General features: G+C 39.0%; 1 protein-coding gene across 4 annotated transcripts in view; it reads left to right on the plus strand.

Annotated features, from left to right (window-relative positions):
• CDK19 (cyclin dependent kinase 19) overlaps positions 1-24,936 on the plus strand; it is a 171,289-nt gene that overhangs the window by 113,382 nt on the left and 32,971 nt on the right. For all 4 annotated transcript variants that reach the window (XM_040238493.1, XM_040238494.1, XM_040238495.1 and 1 more), the window contains 2 exons: positions 3,449-3,559; positions 4,980-5,120. In XM_040238493.1, coding sequence (XP_040094427.1) covers positions 3,449-3,559; positions 4,980-5,120 — 252 coding nt within the window. The remainder of the gene's footprint in view (positions 1-3,448; positions 3,560-4,979; positions 5,121-24,936) is intronic.

A 24,936-nucleotide genomic window follows, 5' to 3' on the forward strand; every position in this document is an offset into this window, starting at 1 on the left:
CACATGATTCGGTAAAGTCATATCTGAGTCATCCTAAACTTCATCACCCTTGAAGTCGCTTGTTCAGTGGCCCAGCCATCAGACATGCACAGAAGAAAGTCACAGCGTGGTACCTTTTATATCAGCTGGCTTCTCCCCTAACCCACTGCACCCAGCATGTTTCTAGTGATACTGGAGAACCTCACTGGTGACACTTCTGCATGGCCTGCAAGCCTCCTCATTATGTGGCCTTTGCCTTATTGCTTGCTTTAATTCCTCAGTTCTGTCCCTAGTGACAGAGATGATCAGTTTTGTATTTTTTTTTTATTGCTGTATAGCTGATGTACAATATTATATAGGTTACCAGTGTACGGTATAGTGATTCACAATTTTAAAAGGTTGTACTCCATTTATAGTCGTCATAAAATTTTGGCTGCATCCTCCATGTTGTACAGTACCTCCTTGTAGCTTATTTTGCACCTAGTAATTTGTGCCTCTTAATCCCGTATCCCTATATTGACCGCCCCCTCCATTGGCTACCACTAGTTTGTTCTCTTTACCTGTGAGTCTGCTTCTTTTTGTTATGTTCACTAGTTTGTTGTATTTTTTAGATTCCACATGTAAGTGATGCATACAGTATTTGTCTTTCTCTGACTTATTTCACTTAGCATAAAGCCCTCCAAGTCCATCCACGTTGCTGCAAATAGCAAAATTTCCTTCTTTTTTTATGCTTGTAGTCTGTATTCTGAAACACCATTCTGATTGTTGAGTGAAAAATGAATTAGGAGAGGGAATAAAACAAACATAGTTTGCTATTTCTTACTCTCTGCTTGCCTTCACACTGATATTTAGTGATTTATAAAGACCTGTAGGGTTGGAATTCTCTGGTGGTACAGTGTTTAGGACTACACGCTTTCATTGCAGTGGTTTTGGGTTCAATCCCCAGTCAGGGAACTAAGATCCCAAGTACCATGTCACATTCCCCCTGCCCCCCCAAAAAAAAGACCGGAAGGGTAGAAAAAGTATAATAGGTATGCAGAAATTGCAAGTGTGTATTGCTGTACAGTGCAATTTTGGGGATTAGGGGAAATTTTCTAGTAAATGCATGGTGTTGCAAACTTTACACTCTTCCCTCCTGTATTTCATAGAAAAGGTAACCTGAATGGCAATTGTTAAAAAAAGAAAAAAATCAAATATAAAATTACTATGTGATCCAGCAATTCTACTTTTTGAGTATATTTTAAAAATTGAAAGCAAGGACTCAATAGATGTTTGTACATCAGTCTTCAAGGCAGTGTTATGCATAATAACCAAGGGTGAAATCAACCCAAATGTCTATAGGATGATGGGAGGGATGAATGAATAAGCAAATGTGGTATATGCATACAATGAAATATTATTAATATGTACCCTTAAAAAGAAAGGGAATTCTTTCCTGCATGGATACATCCATACAACATGGATGAATCTTGAAGACACGTGAAGTGAAGGAAGCCAGACAAAAGGACAAATATTGAACAATTGCATTTATATGAAGTACTTGGCATCATCAGATTTCTAGAGACAGAAAGCAGAATGGGAGGAGATGGGAATGGGAGATACTGTGTCATGGGACAGAGTTCCAGTCTGTGATGATGAAAAGGCTCTAGAGAAGGGATAGAGTGGTGGTTCTGGAACACAGTGTACTTAATGCCACTGAGCTACACACTTAAACATAGTTAGAATGGTAAATTTTGTGTCTGTTTTACCACAAAAAAGTGACCTGGAAATACCTTGGAGTTGTAAGAAAGAACCAGAAAACTAATACTGTGCTGGATAATGAAAGATTTATAAGAACGTAAAACATAAGTGCTGTCTTTTGTGTAAATATTCATACTTGCTTTCATTTGCATAAATGGTTGGAAGACTCACCAAGAAACTAAAAAAAGTTCCTTCTAGGAGGGAGGCCAGCCTGTGGTCCCTGGGGGAAGGAGTGGTGATGAGGCATTTCAATGTGTTTCCTTTAACGTACATTTGAGTTTTGAACTGTGTAGATGTATTACCTATTCCAAATAATGTTTAAACATGGAACTTAAGGTGGGTTCACTGTAGAGAGATCAGTAATTTGTAGTCATGAGAAAACCTAATTTTTTAGAGGTGTTGATTAAATACTGCTACATGTGACATGCCCTCTCCCAGACAGGTGGAGTCCAGGCTTCAGGGGTCTGCGCCAGTGTTTGGTGTTTTGGGAGCTTGGTTTAGGTGCAGAAGTGAGTTTTACCTTTCCTTCCCCTGCAGGCAGGAAAGAGGACATATTCTGGATAGACATTTAATAAAGTCAAACTCTCTAATTTAATATTTTTCTCTGCCTCGTTGATCTGTTTGTATGTCTGTCTTCCCTTCTGCATTGTGGGAACAGATGACAAGGACTTTATCTGAACTGGAAAAAGCATGGACTTTGGAATCAGGCAGAACTATTTAAATCCAAACCTCTTCTCTTTCTAATGTTTGACTTCAGTCAAGCTACTTTTTTACACTGAACCCGAGTTTCTGTGTGCATCGTAGGGTTGTTGGAAGGATTAAGTGAGAGAAAAAACAGGTACATACAATCACCTTGCACATAGAAATTATTCAGTACAAGCTTTGTCCCCTCTTCCTTTGTGTATTTTCCACAGAGCTTTACATTTAAAAGGAATTTGAAGTATTTAACAAATTGAGTGTATTTATACCTATTAAGTCTGAACCCTGGTTAAGGACGGTGTGAGGCGGGCATATTTAGAAGACTTCCACCTTGAGCAGCTAATGTTATTGTTGCTAAATATTTTATCAAGCAACTGCCTGTTATGGGCCAGGAACTAAGTTTTCACTTGCTGATATGATCTATCTTTCCTTCTTATTATCAGAGTCCAGCTTGAAGCTTCTGCTTTGTGAAAGGCCTAGTCTTTCTTCTGTTTATAGGGCCTCTTTTCTACACCAGTTTTATCAGTGGGTGTGAGACTCATTCTGTTATGCTCTCTACTCTTCTGAAAAACCTGTCTCAGGCTCTTGGCATGGGTAAGTTAGCTAGGGATTGTTAAACATCTTTCCGCCTTTTGTCAAATTGAGCACATACTATGTTGGAGTGGATATAAACAGTATTCCTGCTTCCTTAGAAGCCTTTCCTCTAGTTAAAAAAAAAAAATTACACAAATGCCAAAATACACTTCATTATTTAGCAATATAGTATTATTTTTGTTTACTATTTTACATCTTACCATGTAAAAGGATCCCGTTTTCCAAACATACATATTACAGAGAAAGAGATGTATCAAGATGTGGACAGAGTTTATCTCTAAGTTATGGTATTTGGGTGGTGGGGTTGCTTTTTTTTTTTTTTTAAACACTGGTTATCTGGATTGTCTAAATTTTCAAAAATTTCATTTTGAAGTTATGGGAAGTGCATTATTCTCTGCTAACAGAATAGTGACCCTTCTCTTCCTCTTGCCTTCAGCTTTTGCGAGAATTGAAGCACCCTAATGTGATCGCCCTGCAGAAGGTGTTCCTTTCTCACAGTGACAGGAAGGTGTGGCTGCTGTTTGATTATGCAGAACACGATTTATGGGTAAGTCTAAACTCACTTTATTTTTGGGATAATAATTTTATATAGGTATGAAGAATAAATGTATGTGCTCCATACTGCTAATGTACAGAAAGGAAAACTTGCTCTGTTGACCATAGTTTCAAAATAAATATACTAAAGGTAAATTTTGATTTAAAAGAATTAGAGTAATAAACATTAACATCCTGTTTTATAGTATTTGTCACATTCAGAAATTTCATTTCAAAAAATGTTCCTGAGTGGGAGATTGTAGTTTTACGTAATTAATGGCAGTTTCCTAATATGTTCTAGGGAAATTACTTTCTTTCGCACTGCACACATATTTAACTGTTCATATTTAACAGTTATGTGCTTGTGAATAGTTTTCCTCTCTAAGTGAAGGTCCTCTCTTGCAGCATTTTGCCATTTAAAATTCACTCCACCAAACAAATATGTACAGGTCTGCAGATATTAGGGATTTTTTTTAAACAATAAATAAAAGAAGCCAAAAATTCTAATTTCACATGTTTAAAGTTAGGAATCAAGTCATTTAAACATTTTATCCCAGGAGCTCCCAAAAGTAAAAAACAAATTCAAACTTGGCAGTAAGTTCAAACTTCAGATAATTAAATTTTGATGCAATAGAATGTGGTTTGTCATTTATATAAATTATAACTCTTTTCAAGAATAACTTTAACAGACTAATAGGCCTTGAAAGAAATTTCCTTATAGCAGATATTGACAAGAACCTCTTCTGTCACGGATATCTAGTACCCATGTTGGCATGTTTTGGGCAAATGTTGGATGGAGATGGAGGTGGATGTGGGAGTGCAGGGGGCAGGTGGAATTTCTTCCCCTCCCACAGTATAACACGTGTACATAAAAATTTGGATATGATGATCCAGTTTATATTTATTTCAATGCAATTGAATTCCCCATTTTTCTCTTCCTGCTTGTGTCTAGTGACTGCTATTTACTATTGACTACTAAGACTATATCCTAATTTCATTATGTGACAAAAGAAGGTGTAACTTTACAATAATTCTGATATATATGCAGTCAGTAATGTTACCCAAATGCACTAAGTACTAACTTTATTTTATAGAACAGTAATGATTTACAGAGTTTTTTTCCCCTTTTCCTTCTGTCAGTAGAGAATACAATTAATGCTATTTTAAGGCAGGTTTTAAATTATAAACCCTTTTTACTTCTTGGTTTTACTTAATGCAAATCTTAATGGTTTCAATAAGTCATACCACATTAATAATGTCACATTCACCTTCAATATAGATTCTGTTTTGGTTTGAGCTTATTATTTATTTTTCTTTGTGTCATTATTGGCCTTTAATAAGTAATCTTAAAACGTACTTATTGCAGCCTTTATTGTGTTTTGTTGACACAGGCAAAGACTATGTTACTCTAATATATATTTTCTAATTTTTAGCATATTATTAAGTTTCACCGTGCATCAAAAGCAAATAAAAAGCCCATGCAGTTGCCAAGATCTATGGTTAAATCATTACTTTACCAGATTCTTGATGGGATCCATTACCTCCATGCAAATTGGGTGCTTCACAGAGATCTGGTAAGTATGTTTCTTTTAAATTGACCAGTGTTTTGTTCTCTCCTTATAAAAATAACTTTTCTTCTTGGTACAGTTATGATGAACATTAATTATAGAAAAATTTGAAAATGCACGTAAGCAAAAAGAAGGAAATAAAAGTCACCCATAAGCCTATGATGAAAAGAGTACCATTATTAACTTTTAGCGTATGTTCTTTCCTTGCATTTACACACAACTGTAAAGTGTCAATGTGGTTTTTAACAAATGACCTGCATAATCTTAATGAGATGGCTGTACGTAAAACAAATACCTTTTAATCCATTTTGTTTTTCATAATTTTGCTTACTGTTTGTAAAAATGTTAATAATTAAAGACCGAGTTCTTATTGTTTTCAAAGCTGAACTGAAATAATGACATTGCATTCAGTAAGTAGAATTAAGTAAATGAATAAATCTAACAGGGGAAATATATTTATTAGGCATATTAACCACAATTCAAATATTTGATTTTACTTTTTTACTCAGCACACACATAACAAAAATTTATTAATATCAAATTATATGTTAAACATCTTTTCATTGTTATTATTTTAGTTTATGTTGATGAAATTCTTTTGTTTGTTCTTAAGAAATATGGGTGCTGAATAGCTGTAATACCCGTGAGTTTATAATTGGAACTTTTATTTTGCTTAGGCTTTTGGAGATTCTAGGGATATAGTAGGTATAAATCTAGGTCGACTCAGTTCTTTTAACTGAGGGGAAGTATTTATTATAGAAAGGAATGCTACCTTGTCAGTTAGGCCTAGTCTTCCGACTTGAGCGTCTCGTGATATGGCATTTAAGTTAAATTGGGGCCAAATGACAGCACAGAGCTGCATTTACTATTTCAACAGAAGCATTTCACCTCATAATTTTAAACTGAGGTTCTCATTGCATTCCACGTATCTGCTTTACTATTACCTGTGAATCAGCATGTATGAAAATAATTCTTGGGTACATGAAGTTCTAGGTCAAACCCTCCTTCATAAATGGTTTTAGATTTTAATTTGCTACTTAATATAGCCTTGTGAGTTATATTCTTGAGGTCATATTCATGTTTGAATCATTTATCAGAATCCTTTACTGAACATTAATCTCAACTCTTTTTTTCATAAAATTGTATATTTCTTCTAAGTAGGATGTGTTGTTAGCGTGTTAGTTGCTCAGTCATGTCCAACTCTTTGCAACCCCATGAACTATAGCTTTAATGAAGATTAATCTCAACTCTTTTTTTTGTAAAATTTTATATTTTTTCTAAGTAAGATAGTTTGACACATGTTACTTGTGATGGCACTGCCTACATGTCCAGTAGTACTGAAACCTGGCATAGCCAGGACTTGGTTTTCTCCTACCCAAACTCACTGCTGCTTTAAGTCCTCTATCCTGGTGATGGGGACTTCCCTGGTGCCTCAGATGGTAAAGAAGCTGCCTGCAATGCAGGAGATCTGGGTTGGATCCCTGGATTGGGAAGAGCCCCTGGAGAAGGGAAGAGCCCCTGGAGAAGGAAAGGCTACGCACTCCAGTCTTCTTGCCTGGAGAATTTCATAGACAGAGGAGCCTAGTGGGCTATAGTCCATGGGGTTGCAGAGTCAGACACGCTGAGCGACTAACACTCATAGACATCTTGGTGATGGTACAACCCTCCTTCTAGCCTAGAAACTTCTTTTACCACTTGCAGACCCTTGTACTCCACATCTGGAACTTGTCTAGTCCTGTCAGTTTCCCCACTGAAATCTCTCTTCCATTCATCTGTTTCTATTCCTAGTGCCTCATTCCTAGTTCAGGCCTTTCCTATCCTTTTCTTGTAGGATGGTGCTAGCCTCTTGTCTGCTTGTCAGCCATCCTTTTTCCTTCCAGTCCACTGTAGACCTTCAGAATAATTACTCAGTCCCTGCTCAGGAACTTTGAAATAGTTCCTCACTGCTTAGAGACTAAAGCTCTCATTCCTTTTTTGGCTTCTGGGGTCTTGTCAGGTATACTTCTAGCTGCCTTTAAAATTTTTCTCCTATATCCCTATAATCTCTCACATACAGTATATTGTTGAACTACTGATTATTCCTTAGATCCTCCTGAGATTTCCTGCCTCAGTGGCATTTATTTCTTTTGTCTTAAAACACTTTACCCTGTCTCCACGTAATTCAGATATTACCTGTTTTTCAGAACTTGCACAAATGTTAAACTTATCCTCATATCCATCCCTACTTGGAAATAATCTGTCCTCCTTATTGGTTACTGTTGTACTTCATCTTTGCTCCTCTTCTGGCATTTGTCTGTTAGCACTATAGTAATTTATATAGATGTCTAGAAGATGTTCTAGGCCATAAAGTTATTGACAGAGTAGGGTCAGTGGTTCATTTTGGTATACTACTGCTCTGTATACAATAGATACTGAGTAAATATATTGATTATTACAGCATATTTTTTATTTCCTTGTATTAATACATGCAAAGCATGGCCTGGTGAGGACAGTACAAACGTGACTATATCAGGACCTTCTTAGGAATTTAGGTTGAGCGAAGAACTATAACATGTACACAGACAATTATACTACAAGACAGATGAGAGAGATTGTGATCATGGCAATGTGAGAAGTACAGACTGAATGCTACTCGGGGTTAGAAGAGGTTCTGAATGGGGGCATAAGGGAAAGCTTCAGAGAGGTGCCATTTAGAATTTAAAGAGATATTTGAGAGATGAGGGTAACCTAATGGAGTGTCGGATGTGATATTCTGCGGGGAGAAAGCACTTGAATTATCTCAGAAAGAATATGTATTTCTGTCAGGTTCAAAAATGGATAAGCTGAATTAGGGTAGTATGAAGTCAGACTAGGAAGATATGAGTTGGAGCCTAATTGAGGAAGGCCCTAAATATCAGGCTAGGGAGTTTGTTTGTATTTAAGTACTGAAAGTTTGTAAGCAACAGAATTAAGGGGTTTTTTCCTGATTAAATTATTTTTCCCTATTAAAGAAGCCACCACTGATTATTATTACCTCTTATATAGCATGGACTATACACACACACACACACATATATATACACACATACATATACATGCAATATATATATTATATATATTATTGAATTATAGTTGATTTGCAGTGTTAATTTCTGCTGTACAACAAAGTGATTCAGCTGTATATACACTTTTTAAAAATATTCTTTTCCTTTATGGTTTATCATACGATATTGAATATGTTCCCTGTGCTGTAGGACCTTATTGTTTATCCGTTTTACATAGAATAGCTTTCATCTGCTAACCCCAGCCTCCCATTCCATCCTTCCCCCAACCCTCTTCCCCTTGGCAACCACAAGTCTGTGCTGTATGTCTGTGAAACCGTTTTTGTTTCATAGTTAGGTTCATTTGTTTCATATTTTAGATTCTACATACAAGGGATATAATGCCATATTTGTCTTTCTCTTTCTGACTTAATTTCGCTTAGTATGATAGCCTCTAGTTGCATCTTTGTTGCTGCAGATGGCATTAGTATTTGCTTTTTCGTGGCTGAGTGATACTCCATTGTATCTGTGTGCCAAATCTCATTTATCTGTTCATCTTGTCAGTGGACTTTTAGGTTGTTTCCGTGTCTCGGCTGTTGTGAATATTGCCGCTATGAACATAGGTGTGCCTATATCTTTTTGAATTACAGTTTTGTCTGGATCTATATCCAGGAATATAGATCCAGACAAAACTATAATTTCCAGGAGTTGGATTGCTGGGTCACGTGGTAACACTATTTTCAGATTTTAAGGAATCTCCATACTGTTTTCCATAGTAACTGCACCAACTCACATTCCCACCAGCAGTGTAGGAGGATTCCCTTTTCTCAGCATCCTCTTCAGCATTTGTTATTTATAGACTTTTTAATGATGGCCTTCTGACTGGTATGAGATGGCACCTCACTGTGGTTTTGGTTTGCATTTCTCTAAAAGTTAGTGATGTGAAGCCTCTTTTCATGGGCCATCGTGCCGTTATTGGCCGTCTGTACTGGCATGGACACAGCATTGAAGACGTGTTCTGAAGGTGGTTCTGACCTAGTATAACGTTTGTTCATATTTTACCTGTACAGTCCCCTAGTGCCTCTACTCCTTAAATAAGTAACTCTATCAAGATCTGAAGCACTAAACCAGTAAGAATATAGTCTTTGATAGCCTCCTTAGTTCTTTCACTGATCATGAGGCCTACTATCTGAACCATATTGTCATACTGTCATGGTTTTGCCAAAAATTTTTCTGGAATAGATTTAAAACCATATGTTTACTTTATAGATACATTCTGCAGTAGATAGAGAAATATAGAAATATGAATATGGTTAAAAGGGGTATGATGGAGACTCTTGAAAAACTTTTGTGTGTGAGCTTAAGAGTAGAGTTGCAGTTTTAGTCAGTGAGTAGTTTTTTCAAATGCTTCATTTCCTACTACTGTAGGAAATTTGGGTTTACACTGTTAGTCACAACCGTTCAGAGTGCGTACCATCTCTAAATTTTAATTCTGTGTGAGAAACATAGGAAATTCATACAGTTAAAAGTGTTAGAGTAAATATAAAATTGCAGTGTAATAGTATATCTCAACAAATTTAAAAAGTAAATAAAAACCAGTGTTTTGTACTTCACACATAGAAGCACATCATCAAGAGGTTGATGTTTTTCATTGTGATTGAGTGCATATCTGGAAAAATAATTATGTCATTTGGATCCTAGAATGTAATACAGAGATAGAGAATTACAATAAAGTCATCAAAAATGTTACTTACATTGAGAAATTGTTTTAAAAGGAAAGGAGAAAAGGAGCTAAATGTATTCAGCTTAGCAAAGAGACAGTAAAATGAGACATAAGTCTATAAATATTTGGAACTTGTAAACACCAAGGGAGGAAAGATGTATTTTAATTTTACAGCAGGATATAGCCAAGAGTAAGAAGATGAACTATAAGATGACTCATTTTTATGACATTATTATTCTGGTAGGCTGGAAGAATGCCAGGATATAGTTTTATCTCTTTATCAAAATTTTGAACTTCTTGAGAGCAAGAATCAGATCTCACTAATTTTTGTATTCCTAGTGTTGGCATAATGTTTGTACTAATAAGTTACTTGAATTGAATTTTAGCCAAGCATCTGGCAGTTGCACATTATTCTTTAGCAAAGGTAGAGAAATGTGGGCTAAACGGTAGTATTGTTAAGTGGATTCATGGCTCCTTTGTTACAGAATCTTGCTACTGGATCAGCGGCATAAACTGAACTATAAGTTAAACTCTATTTTTTCCCCTTCATATCTCTGGGCTTAGCAGATGATAAATGCTAGGTCTTTATTAAAGAAAGGATTTGAATGAATGCTCTAGGGTTCTAACCCTAGCTCTGTCTTTTTAAAAATACGGCAGTTCCATTGCAAAATTCTAACTTGAATTTTATATGATATTCTTCACAATAGTGGGCTAGTAGTGGGTCACTTGAAGTTCACAGGCACAAATAGCTAGTATATGGTCTGCAAACATGGTACGTGCAAGTTTTTGTGAGATCCAGTTGGAGAAAATAATTTTACATCCTGTAATCTTTTGAGTTTTATTATTAACATCTACGGAACAGTTTTGGATTGGTATAAAGTTACTTCTGTTTCAGACCTAGAAAGTGAAAGTATTACTCGCTCAGTCATGTCCAACTCTTTGTGGCCCCGTGAACTGAAGCCCACCAGGCTCCTCTGTCAGTTAAATTCTCCAGAGAAGAATACTGGAGTGGGTTGCCATTCCCTTCTCCAGGGAATCTTCCTGGCCCAGGGATCAAACCTGGGTCTCCTGGTTTGTAGGCAGTTTCTTTATCATCTGAACTACCAGTAGGCTTGGTTATAGCCCTGAAGACTTATTTATTCTATTAGAGTCACAGTTTTCTGTAAGTTAATCATGAAAGTGACAACTCATTCCTTTTGCTGTATTCTGTTCATTACAAGTCACTAGGCATAGCCCATGTTTGTCTTCCCTGATGGCTTGGTAGTAAAACCCACCTAATGCAGGAGACATGGGTTCAATCCCTAGGTCGGGAGGATTCCCTGGAGGAGGATATGACTACCTACTCCGGTATTCTTACCTGGGAAATCCCATGGACAGAGGGCTCCTCTGTGGGGTTGCAAAAGAGTTGGACATGACTTGGCAGCTGAGGACACAGGCATAGCCATATTCAACAGGAACAGCTACATGAGAGTGTGTGTACTGGGGGTGGGGATGATTGGAAACTATGTCTGAAGCTGCCTACCATAGGTCTGAGAGGCTTTTAAATGATGTTTGGATCCTGTTATTGTCCTTTTTATTTAGTTAAAATACAGTAAAGAAAATGCAAGAAGTCCCCTCCTTTCATATACAGCCTCTTCCATGTATAAAAGCTGCTTGTGTAGTAAGAATTTCAGGATAGTTCTAGTGATAAAGAGTAATGAAACATTATAAAGTACCAATTATTCCTTCTTTTTTCCATTCTTCAGTGATTTACTCCCAGAATTTGGTATATGTTCCTTACTCTTCCCCTCCTCACCTCTCCCCTCACTCTTTCCCCACCCTGCTATTAGATCACAAGTTTAATCCACGTAAACCTAGAGGGTGTGTGCAACTGAGATCCAGGATTTTTCACTTTGAACATACTGAGAGGTTCTTTCTTTGTTAGGCAGTCTGAGGCATATTCTTATCACTGATATTAGTACTTATTATTATGTTTGTTTTTCACTCATTTATGTAAAGCGATAGCAAAAATGCAAGGAAAAATTTAAATGATGACAAAAACATTGTTTCCCAAGGTTTCTCATGCTGTTGAGTTCTACCAACTAGCTGACAAGCAGTAAAAGGACAGCATGAAATATAGTCCTTTAGCCAAAAAGAGCATTTGAAGACTCTCTAGGAACATCATTATAGGAAAGTGCTATATATGAAATCAAAGATGGCTCTCTATTTTCTACTCAATTGGAAAAAAAGTGCTGTGCTGTTCTTTGTGAAAATTTGATTAAAATATTAAATGCTTGGTTGTTGAATTGTCTAGAAAATCTCTCTGTGCCTCACAGCTTTTCTTTGTATCTTGTGTGACAAGGAGATGCATCAAGTCTTTAATTTTACCTATGCTAAACAGGGCCCGATAAGGCAAATGTTTATACTTCAAAGAAACCCTTAAAATCTTACTGTAGCCATCATTTCAGCATTTTGCAGGCATTTTGATAATGTTTTAGAATTTTAGCTTTGTTCTTATGGTATGGGAGCTTTGAGACCCTAGAGTAAAAAAAAATTATTTCTGAGATGGTTAATCTTGCTACTCAAGCCTTAGTTTATTCATTTGTGAAATGGCAGTGATAGGTGCTTTACACGGTAGTTGAGTCTGTAGTGTTAGCTCTGCTGCTGCTGCTGCTAAGTCACTTCAGTCGTGTCCGACTCTGTGCGACCCCATAGACGGAAGCCCACCAGGCTCCCCCGTCCCTGGGATTCTCCAGGCAAGAACACTGGAGTGAGTTGCCATTTCCTTCTCCAGTGCATGAGAGTGAAGAGTGAAAGTGAAGTCGCTCAGTCGTGTCCGACTCTTAGCTACGCTATGGACTGCAGCCTACCAGGCTCCTCCATCCATGGGATTTTCCAGGCAAGAGTACTGGAGTGGGGTGCCATTGCCTTCTCCGAGTGTTAGCTCTAGAGTTCCTGAATCCCTGATTTTCTGAAGAAGCTTCTTCTGTACATTCTTCTGAATATCATCAGCAATCCAGTATTGCCCTTGCTTTTAACTGCTTTCTTCTCTGGAATTCCTTTAGCCAGATGCTCTTCCTAGCCCCTTCTGCTTTACAGAGTAGAGCCCTACTATAAATATGTGAAACATGCTTCTTGGTATTTAAAAAAAAGGTAGGCCATGTTTCATCTGGTTTATATTTAAATATTGCTAATATTTTTTGCCAAGTCTTATATTTAAGAATACAAGAAACTTGCTTAAATGAGATCAAAGTTAGTGTTTCACATAACTATTCATTCAAACAATTCCATGTTAATCAAATGACTATTATTTTTCATTTGATTTATTAAGAATTGTGACAGAAAGTAGTATTTATTTTAATATGATTTAATCACCCTAATTTCTTTCAGAATGCATAGCTAACAATGAAAAAAGTTACCTGTGGTCTGTTTATTCTAACCTGTAATTTTAGGTGATTCTGGATAGTCACAGATCTTGTCACATTGAAAGATTCACACTAGGGCTTTTGTGGGTGACCTTTGGTTCCTGACTAGCTCCTTAGAGCTAGTCCTCCATGGTCAGTGGCTCAGCTGCTCCTGACGGCAGTCTGAAGGCCTTTGACTGTGGTGACGTCATCTGTGTGCAGTGACTCCTGTCCTGCTCCCTCTGTACAGCCCTTGTGAAGATAGGTAAGGGAATGCTTCTCACAGGGAATGCTTCTCTGGATCCTGCCACACATACTTTACAAATGTAAGAAGGGATTATTGAAGTGTTTTCTAGATGTGGGGCTGCAATTCATTTTGGCATGTCAGTTTTTCCATCATCCATACCCATAGCCCAGTCACTGGAGTTTCCAGCAGAGTCCCGTACATCTGTCGGTTTGAGTGAGAGCGTAATGCTCTACCATCTGTTGCACAGGCAGGTGATACATACTAAGAATCACACTTCTTAGAGGGTCAGCTTCAAAGGGGACGTGGTTTCACTCACAGTGGCCTGTAAGACCTCTTGAGCTTGAGCTTCAGCTCAGGGTCAAGATTCTTTTGATGATCGCTGAGTTCAGTATAGTTTTATTGCCTGCACTCAGAAACACATGATATAGAAGGTTATTTGCAAGTTAACTTCATAGTCCCTAAAAGGGTATATAGTCAAACTATCTTCCACAGTGACGGCAATGGCAGAAACTGGTGAGGAACCAGGGCATACAGAAGGACCCCCAGGACTCTGAGTCCTAGGTTTAAAACTGAAGAATTAATTCAGGCATAACTGTTTTAGTAATTTTATTGAAGTAGAACTTGTATACAATAAAATGCACCCATTTTAATTACAAATTGATGAATTAGGACAAATATATATACTGCCATGGGCATTCTTTTTTTTATTATTTTTTTATTGACGTATAATTGACTTGCAACACTCCATTGGTTCTAGGTACACAACAAAATGATTTGATATTTCTGTACATCACAAAATGATCACAATAAGTCAATAGCAAATTTAGGGCAGTTTTCAAAGACCAAAGTCACCATACAAAGTTATTATAAAATTGTTGACTGTATTCCCCGTGCTGTACTTTTCATTCCCATAACTTATTTATTTTGTAACTGGAAGTTTGTACTTCTTAATCTCCCCCACCTATTTCACTCATCCTCCCTCCGCCCCTCCCCTCTGGAAACCATCTGTCTGTTCTCTGTGTCTCTGAGTTTGTTTCTGTTTTGTTATGTTTGTCCATTTGTTTTGCTTTTCATACTCCATATATAAATGCAATCATTTTGTATTTGTCTTTGACTTTACTTCACTTAGCATAATACCTTCCAGGTTCATTGATATTGTTGGAAATGGAAGATTTTATTCTCTTTTGTGACTTGAGTAATATTCCATGGTGTGTGCGTGTGTACACCACATCTTCTTTATCTGTGTATCAGTGGACACTTAGGTTGCTTCTTTATCTTGGCCATTCGAAATAATGCTGCACTGAACATAGGGGTGCAGATATCTTTCTGAATTACTGTTTTGTTTTTTTTTCTGAAAAATACCCAGGAATGGAACTGGTGGATTGTATGGTGGTTCTATTTTTAAGAAAATATGTATACTATTTAAAAAAAATTGGGGGGGCCCACACCAAGAGGTATATGGAATCTTAGTTTCCCCTACCAGGCATTGAACCTGCATCCCCTGCATTAGAAGAGCAGAGTCTTAACCACTGGACTGCCAGTGGAAGCTCCCACAAATTTTTATAATAATTTCTTACCCAATTTGTAAAGGACCCAAACTAATTCCAAGTTGCATGGCTATTCACAAACCTTCTCCATAAGAAGACTGTTAGATACCAAGGAGGGCTTCCCACGTGGCGCTAGTGGTAAAGAACCTGCCTCCCAATGCAGGAGACGTAAGAGACGTAGGTTCGATCCCTGGGTCCAGAAGATCCCCTGGAGGAGTGCGTGGCAACCCACTCCAGTATTCTTGCCTGGAGAACCCCCTGGACAGAGGAGCCTGACAGGCTGCAATCCCTAGAGTTGCAAGGAGTTGGACACAGCTGAAGTGACTTAGCACACATGCATGGAGATACCACGGAAGGGCTTGGTCATTTAGCTGTGAAAGATGTAAAGACCCAAGAGTAGGTGGGAACAACAGGGGTTAGCAAATGACATTTACCTCTGAAGTCAGTGGCAAATTCAGAGTAGCTCTCAAAGACCAAAGTAAACTAAGGGTTTTAGTTTAATATAGCACAATAAACATTATTAAGACTATTTGCACCTAATATTATGCATTGAACAGACACAGATGCTCTCATTAGGTAGGTCACTTCCAAGCCTTCAGATCTTGACTTTGGTCAAGACTAGACTCTTGAGAGGCAACTGAGATTGTGCTTCCAAATAAAATTAAACTCAGTGCATTCGTTTCCTATTACTGCTGTAACAAATTGCCACAAATTTAGTGGCTTAAGACGCACAAAGTAAGAAATCCAAAATGGGTCTCACTGAACTAATAATCAAGGTGTTGGCAAGGCTTTGTTTCTTTGTGGAGACCCTAGGAAAGAATCTGCTTTCTTGCCTTTCCTGTCTTCTTGAGATCACCTGGATTCTTTGATCTTGGTTTCCTTCCTTTTAGCTTTGAAACAGCAATGGCTGGTTGAGTCCTTTTCATTGCTTCACTCTGATGCTGATTCTTCCCTGCTTTCCACATTTAAGGATTATTGTGATTCCATTGGGCTCACCTGAGCAACTTTATTCTATTTGCTACCTTAATTCCCTTTTGCCATGTGATATAACATAGTTACAGGCTTCTGGAATTAAGACATGGACATCTTTGGGGGTGAGGGCAGGCCACCATTCTGCCCACCACAGGCAATATCACAGCTCATTTGGGGTGTTTCATCTAGATCAAGGGTTCAACAGCTGCTGTCAGAACTGCCCCATGCAAAGGGCATCTTCACCTTCTGATTTGTGAGGATGAGCCAAGAACAAGGATCATTAATTTATTCATTCTTGCTACCTACCATGCAACTCTCACAAGTATTTGTTTTGGTCCCTGTATTGTAGATGTGAGGAATACAGTGATGTGCAGAATGAACAAGAAAGGTTCCTAAACTTGATTTTAGACTAGGAGGGAAATAGACATTAAATAGTCACGACTAAATATATGATAATTTGAAAAAAAAAAAACCTGTAGTAAGTTCAGTAAAGGAAAAGTTCAAGGTGCTTTGAGAGGATTTAAGGTGTGAACTGACCTAATCCAGGAGGTCAGAAAGTCTTCTTTGACACTGGTAGTTGAGCTGAGCTGGAAAGGATAAGGTAGGAGTTGAGTGGTTGTATGGCATGTGCAAAAGCCCCTGACCACCACTGACATTCTGTTTGAGCAGCACTATAGGATGATTCCAGAGAAGGCAATGGCACCCCACTCCAGTACTCTTGCCTGGAAAATCCCAAGGACGGAGGAGCCTGGTAGGCTGCAGTCCATGGGGTCGCTAAGAGTCAGACACGACTGAGCGACTTCCCTTTCACTCTTCACTCTCATGCATTGGAGAAGGAAATGGCAACCCACTCCAGTGTTCTTGCCTGGAGAATCCCGGGGACGGGGGAGCCTGGTGGGCTGCCGTCTGTGGGGTCGCACAGAGTCGGACACGACTGAAGCGACTTAGCAGCAGCAGCATAGGATGATTCAGGGCCTCCCTGGTGGCTCAGATGGTAAAGAGTCCACCTGTAATGCAGAAGACCTGGCTTTGATCCCTGGGTTGGGAAGATCCCCTGGAGAAGGGAATGGGAACCCACTCCAGTATTCTTACCTGGAGAATTCCATGGTCTGAGGAGCCTGGCGGGCTACAGTCCATGGGTTTCGAAAGAGTCGGACACAACTGAGTGACTAACACACACACACACACACACACACACACGCGCGCGCGATGATTATATTTTTACCTAAGTACCATCAGAGTAGAAGTCTTTTCCCGGTGAGCACTGTAAGCTAATTAAGTATTGTCCATTTGCCAAGTGTGCTTTTGTTCTCATAAGCTTGGCCTAGAGCGCACCACTGAGAGACTTGGGTTCTAATCCTGGGTCTGCCACTGTGTGTGGACAGTGAACTTAGTTGAGGTTGTAGGTTTTTTGTTTGTTTTTGTTTTTTGTTTTTTGTTTGCATTTCTTCATGAGTAAACTGAGAGGGCTCAGCTTCTTAATTTCTACCTTGGACATTCTTAATTTCTTAAGGTAATAAGACTGAATTCTTTGATTTGAATGTGAATGTTACAAATGTAAAAAGAATACTACTTTCTACCAGTGTTGCTTCTCTGTGGATGGATTGTACTAGTTAATAAATAGTATAGCACCTGAGTGTCTTGGTGGCTTTTATTTCCTGGCCTTGCTGTCAATGTGGAATATATCTTGATTATACACTGTTGGTGACCTTGAAGTTACTTAGGTAAATAGCCTTCTGGATACATGTGTTTGTCTTGCATTAAGCTTTTTATAAAGGCTGCTTTTTATTGGTTCTTGTTAGAGAAAAGAAAACCTTATCTCTGCTGTTCAGGCCTGTGACCACTCCTAAAAGGCAAAGACAAAGAAGTGCATTGTTCACTGTCTTGCGGTGCTGGGTTGGCAGCTGTTTACCATGAATACCAAGGTTTAATTAACAAGGATGCCCATTACCTCTAGACCCTTAAAAGTAAAATGAAATTAATCATAGCATTTAATATTATACTCTGCCCCCATTTTAAGACAGCCTGCATCTTGTTATAAATAATTTCTAACTGGGAAGGAATTTTTGCTTAGAAGTGGCACTTTAAATTGTGGTTAGGTTCTCTTGAATACAAAGCCCTATTTAACCCACAATACACCTAAAGTGTGACACTTATAGAATTATGGAACCTAATGCCATTTCCCTGGATTTCTGTGGGAGAAGTACCGGTTTTTAGACTTAGAATATTTGCTTTATAAACACATTTCATCCTTCTAAGGTGTTCCAGACAGTAGGCTGGGCACTGGGGATACAGGCACAGATGAAATACAGTCCCTGTCCTAATGAATGCATGGCGGCAGGGGAGATACACATAAATGGATAATCATAAAGGAAATTCCTCTTAAAAAAAGAAATTATGAGGTATATTCAGGGATCAGCTATGTACAAGGTGCTGAGAGCACAGAAGAATACATACCCAGTTGGAATGGGGCTCTCCTGGAGGACTTGCACTGAGCTGAATCTGAAATGCTGAGGAGAAATTTATAAGAATGAACTTGCGGGGGGACGTGGGTGGGGAGAGCATTCCAGGCAGAGGGGACAGCATGAATAAGGGCATGGGATAAGAAACTGTTAGTCACTCAGTTGTGTCTGACTCTTTGTGACCCCATGGACTGGGGCCCGCCAGGCTTCTCCATCCATGGGATTTTCCAGGTAAGAAGACTGGAGTGGGTTGCCATTTCCTTCTCTAGGGGTAAGAAACTGGGAGCACTTTAATATTACTGGTGCAAAACAAGAAGTAGTGAAAGAGGAGGAAGGAGAGAGAAGTGGGCACCAGATTACAGTAGACTAAAAAAATTTTTCTTGTAGGCTGTGCTGGGCTTTCGTTGCTGCACGGGCTTTTCTCTAGCTTAGGGACGAGAAACTACTTTCCATTTGCCTTATGCAGGCTTCTCATCACAGTGGCATCTTTTGTTGAGGAGCATGGGCCCAGGGGGTTACATAGGCAGCACTAGTGGTGAAGAGCCCACCTGCCAGGGAGGGGCCAGGAAGATCCCCTGGAGGGAGGGCATGGCAGTCCATTCCAGTATTCTTGCCTGGAGAATCCCATGGACAGGGGAACGTGGTGGGCTACAGTTCATGGAGTCACAAAGAGTCAGACACAACTGAAGCAACTTAGCGTGCACACATGCACGCACGGGTTCTAGATGCTGGGGCCTCAGTAGTTGTGGTTCCTGGGCTCTAGAGCACAGCCCCAGGGGTTATGGTGCACAGGCTTAGTTGCTCTGGGGCATGTGGGGTCTTCCCAGATCAGGGGTTGAACCTGTGTCTCCTGTTTTAGCAGGCAGGTTTTTACCACCAATAGAGAAGTGCATGAAGGAGAGATGTGGCGGTTTAGTCATTAACTCGTGTCTGACTCTTTGCCACCCCATGGACTGAAGGCCACTCTGACCATGGGATTTCCTAGGCAGGAATACTGGACTGGGTTGTCATTTCCTTCTCCAGGGGATCTTCCCAACCCAGGGATCGAATCTGGGTCTCCTGTATTGCAGGCAGATTGGGAGTGCTAATAAGAGATCATGTGTGTGCTCAGTCCTGTCCAACTCTTTGCGACCCCACGGACTGTAGCCCACCAGCTTCCTCTGTCCACGGGATTTTCCAGACAGGAATACTGGAGCAGGTTGTCATTTGCTTCCCAAGGGGATCTTCCCGACCCAGGGATCTAACCTACATCTCCTGCGTTGCAGGTGGCTTCTTTACCCCTGAGCCACCAGGGAAGCCCAGAGAGGAGGAGAGATAGTAGATAAATCTTTAGGAGGTAAGATAATCAAACCTGAGGACTGATTAGATTTGAGGAATAAAGGACAGGTGCTCAGACTTCTGTTTTTGGTGACTGAGTGACTGAGAAGGGGATACCATCAGAGAGGTAGGGAAAATCCAGTTTGAACATGTTAAATTTGAGATGATTGTGGAGATGACCAGCATACAGCTGACATATCTCTAGATATATAGGGACTTAGAGGAATAGATTTTGGAATCATTGGCAATGAGTGGTTACTAAAACCCTAAATAAATTAAAATTAGGACTTAAAAAAAAAAGTTTGTTCAGAAGTGAGCGTGGCATATTTCAGGGTAAGCGTTTATTCTAGTTTCTTACAGTTTCTTTTAAAATGTAGAACTTGCCTATCAAAGGACCATGATTACTGACCATTGGCAATTTTCACTCATTCATTTCTTTGTTCATTCATCCAGCAAATCAACAGATACATAAAATGGTGACAGAAATATCTTCCCTGCTTTTTTAGGAGGTTGCAGTCACAATAATCAGATACTCTATATTTTTAAAACAATTACTATCCAGTTATTTTAAAGGGTAAATGTATGGTAAGACTGATACTACTAGCAATTGAGTGTTGTATTTCAGAAAAAAAGCATGTTTCTTAGTTATTTGTCCTGTTTGTTGCAACACAGAATCTTGTTTGTTCAAGGTGAACAATGGAGAACAGTGTAAACAAAGGAACATAAACTGAGGATTTTCTCCTGGGAATGTACTTCTGTATCAGATGTGATGGGAGTCGCGCCACTTCTGTATTTAAAGAAAAGAATAGTTGTAGCCACTAATATTAGGCTAGCACTGTTCATTGTTCAGAAACTAGTCTGATTGATATCTGATTGGTTTTTTTCCTGTCATTCAGGATTGTAGACAATTGTGTTTGTGTTTTTCTGTCTTCTTTATTGGTACTGATGAGAGTCATCTTGTGGGTTTCTTATTTTTGTTCCAAATGTCCTGGGGCAGGGAGTGTAAAGCAAATTAATAGGATAAATTGTACATTGTTAGGCTGTTCTATTTATGATGTGCCAATTAACTGAAATAAATTTAACCCTGTGAAAAAAAATTGATTCTATAAAAGGAAAAAACCTAAGATACACTTAAAACATCATGAATATACATTCAACACTTAACTAAATTCTTGTAAAATGCAGATATTGCAAGAAAAACTTCTGAGTAATCGTATGGTTTATCTCATTATTTAGCTGACTTTTGCCTTTTAAATACAATTTAACTAAAATGAACCCTGCAGCCTTGGTTGGTCTACCCAGTTTTATTGCTGATAAGTTAAATACGAGGTTTCCACCTGCTGCCATTTCTGCTGTTTCTATGGTAACTAAAGGGTGCAAACCCAGCAGTGTCACTTTCTTTCACAGCTGGCATTTTGTGTTCACAGTAAGAAGAGGGGTTTTAGTACAGCATCGTCTGTGTTAATTGGAATGTAACTAGGTCAGAACCGTTTTGGTATCCTCTTTGCATTCTTTCAGGTTTATGTGTGGGGGTGTGTGCATGAGCTGCAGTTTCCTTTGTTTTTTTAATAGCATATACCTTCAGTTAATTAATCACTGTCAAAGTTAGTCTCTTGAAAATTCAGCATAATATCTGTAAACACACTTGAGTGTGGAATCTTGAGGGTTAGATGGAGTTGTTCTGAGACTTGCCCCCAGCCCTGTATTTCTTGAGTAATTCTCCTTAAAAAAAAAAGGGGGGGGGGAAATTGATGCGAAAATGCTTTGAAAAGTTAAAAGCATCTTATTTTTATTTTTTTTCTTTTCCATTATGATTTATGACAGGATATTGAAGATAGTTCCCTAAGTTAGATGCATTTTCATGGGTGATCACATTATTTTGTTGTTATTTTCAGATATCAAATATCTTATGACCTTAACAATTATTTACGTATTCTGAAGAGGATAGTTAATCCCAGTTAAGAGGTGTGCATTTCAAAATGATTGCCTCTGTGATTCCAGATTTTAACTTGACTACAGGAACCCTTCTCTGTGGATACTGCCCAAACTCTGGGTTTCTTTCTCAGCCTGTACAAGAGAGCTGACAGTCACTGCTCTCCTAAACCATATCACCACTTCTGCGCTCATCTCAGGCTCTATCTACATGGAGATCCCACACTCACAGCTTCCCTGGGCTTTCAATAGACATGTCAAAATCATTCTCTACTGACTTCACAACTCGCTAGACCCTTGGCTCTCTCCTTATCCTCATTCCACCGTGCTGCTCCTGTTCATATTCTCTGTTTCCATGTAGCACAGCTCTAGGAACTTCTGACCAGAGTTAGCTATCAGTGAGCAAGACTGGCTTCCTGGTTTTCTCCCATATTCAGCAGCTCATAATCTACTTTCATTTCGTCCTTTTTTTTTTTTTTTTCCTGACTGCACCGCAGGGCATTTGGGGTCTTAGTTCTCTCATGAGGAATTGAACCCATGTCTCCTGCAGTGCGTAGTCTTAACCACTGGATCGCCAGGCAAGTCCCCATTTTCATTTCTTACGTGAAACAATTTTTGTTCCTTTGTCACTTACTTTGTATTTTTATCTTACATCTTTATTTTTTTTTAAAAGGATTTAAGCTCAAATTTTAGGAAATGCAAATAATGTAACAAATGGTACATAAGATGGTTTACTTGATACTTTTACAATTTTAAAACCTGTCATATCCCAGAGATTGCCATTCTCACTAAGGCCTTGAAAAATGTACTCTAAATCTCCCTTTACTGGGCATTCCACACTTTAACTACTGAGAGCCACCCAGATTCAATGCCTGGTTAGGGAACTAAGGTCCTGCACGCCACAGAGCATGGCAAGGAAAAAAAAAAAAAACAAACCTAAATTTGCCTTTGCCTGTTTCCCACTTATTTGGGTCTCATTTACTGCAGCTAGCTTCTTTAAATCCATAGAAATTATTTTGTCTAAGTCACCAGTGACCTTGTGATTGTCTCAAAGTTGCCTCTTCTCAGCTTGCATTCTGCTATTCGTGAAGACCGCCTTTTCTGTTTTAAACTCTTAGCTTCTGGAAGCCTGTGGTTCCTATGTTTTCTTACCTCGGATGCGCCTTCATTAGTTCTTTTATTGGCTCTTGTTCTTCCACCCTGTATTCCTCTCAGCATTATTTTTTTTCTTATATTATTAAAAATACTATTTCTCTAATTACAAACAATACAAAAACATACAAAGTCAAACATTATGGAAATATATAATGTAGTAGAAGATTATAATCTCTCCAAACCTTGCCATCAGAGATTGAACAGGACACACATACATCAGTTCAGTTCAGTTCAGTTGCTCAGTCGTGTCCGACTCTTTGCAACCCCATGGACTGAAGCATGCCAGGCCTCCCTGTCCATCGCCAACTCCTGGAGTTTACTCAGACTCATGTCCATTGAGTCGGTGATGCCATCCAACCATCTCATCCTCTGTTGTCCCCTCTCCTCCCACCTTCAATCCTTCTCAGCATCAGGGTCTTTTAAAATGAGTCAGCTCTTCCCATCAGGTGGCCAAAGTATTGGAGTTAGTTTCAGCATCAGTCCTTCAAATGAATATTCAGGACTGATTTCCTTTAGGATGGACTGGTTGTATTTCCTTGCAGTCCAAATGACTCTTCAAGAGTCCTACAACACCACAGTTCAAAAGCATCAATTCTTAGGCACTCAGCTTTCTTTATAGTCTGACTCTCACATCCATACATGACTACTGGAAAAAACACAGCTTTGACTATTTTAGTCTGAATTTGGTAATAAGGAGTTCATGATCTGAGCCACAGTCAACTCCAAATCTTGTTTTTGCTGACTATAGAGCTTCTCCATCTTTGGCTGCAAAGAATATAATCAGTCTGATTTCAGTATTGACCATCTGTTGATGTCCATGTGAGGAGTCTTCTCTTGTGTTGTTGGAAGAGAGTGTTTGCTATGATCCGTGCATTCTCTTGGCAAAATGCTATTAGCCTTTGCCCTACTTCATTCTGTATTCCAAGGCCATATTTGCCTGGTACTCCAGGTGTTTTCTTGACTTCCTACTTTTGCATTTCAGTCCCCTAGAACATCTTTTTTAGGTGTTCTAGAAGGTCTTGTAGGTCTTCATAGAACTGTTCAGCTTCTTCAGCATTACTGGTTGGGGCATAGACTTGGATTACTGTGATATTGAATGGTTTGCCTTGGAAACAAACAGAGATCATTCTGTCATTTTTGAGACTGCATCCAAGAACTTTGTTTTGGACTCTTTTGTTGACCATGATGGCTACTTCATTTCTTCTAAGGGATTCTTGCCCACAGTAGTAGATATAATGGTCATCTGAGTTAAATTCACCCACTGCAGTTTTTAGTTCGCTGATTCCTAAAATGTTGACGTTCACTCTTGCCATCTCTTGTTTGACCACTTCCAATTTGCCTTGATTAATGGACCTAACATTCCAGGTTCCTATGCAATATTGCTCTTTACACACACATACACACACATATAATAAATCATGCAATTTGTAAAAATTATGGATAAGACAGAAAGATAACAAAATGATGCTTATTCTTGTTATGTAAAACCTAATCTTTCCAAGTGCCCACATTGTGATGGGCAGCCCCCTCTTTACCTTTGCCTTACCCCTCCTCTGCTTCTCTTCTCACATTGGCTCCAACCACATTGACCCCTTTCCTTTTTCTCCAGTTGGCCAGCCTGCCAGCTCACAGTGTTTTTCCTAACTGCTCCAAACCACCATGACCTTGGCCTACTGCTAATCTTACGGCAGCCCTCATAACTTTCAGAGCACAGGCCAGACATGCTCAAGAACCTATCCAGTTCTGGTACTCAAATGACTTGTGCCAAAAGCAGAACCATTGGAAAGAGCAGGCTAGCCCTCCTTTGGGTTACCTTCTCTTTAGAATCATCAATGCCTTATCACTCTATTCTGCCTAGTACCCACTGTCCTCCCTGGTGTGTCTCCAGTTCACCCGTCTTCAGGCATTGAACTGCTCTTCCCTTATTACTGTACTTCTGTCAGGTCGTATCCCAAATACGACCTTCTCATGGAAGTATTGTCTAAGTAATTTAAAAGAATGCTTGCTAAGTCACTTCAGTCGTGTCTGACTCTGCGTGACCCCATAGATGGCAGCCCACCAGGC

Source organism: Oryx dammah, unplaced genomic scaffold, assembly GCF_014754425.2.
Source record: "Oryx dammah isolate SB20612 unplaced genomic scaffold, SCBI_Odam_1.1 HiC_scaffold_4, whole genome shotgun sequence".
NCBI classification, from domain to species: Eukaryota; Metazoa; Chordata; class Mammalia; order Artiodactyla; family Bovidae; genus Oryx; species Oryx dammah.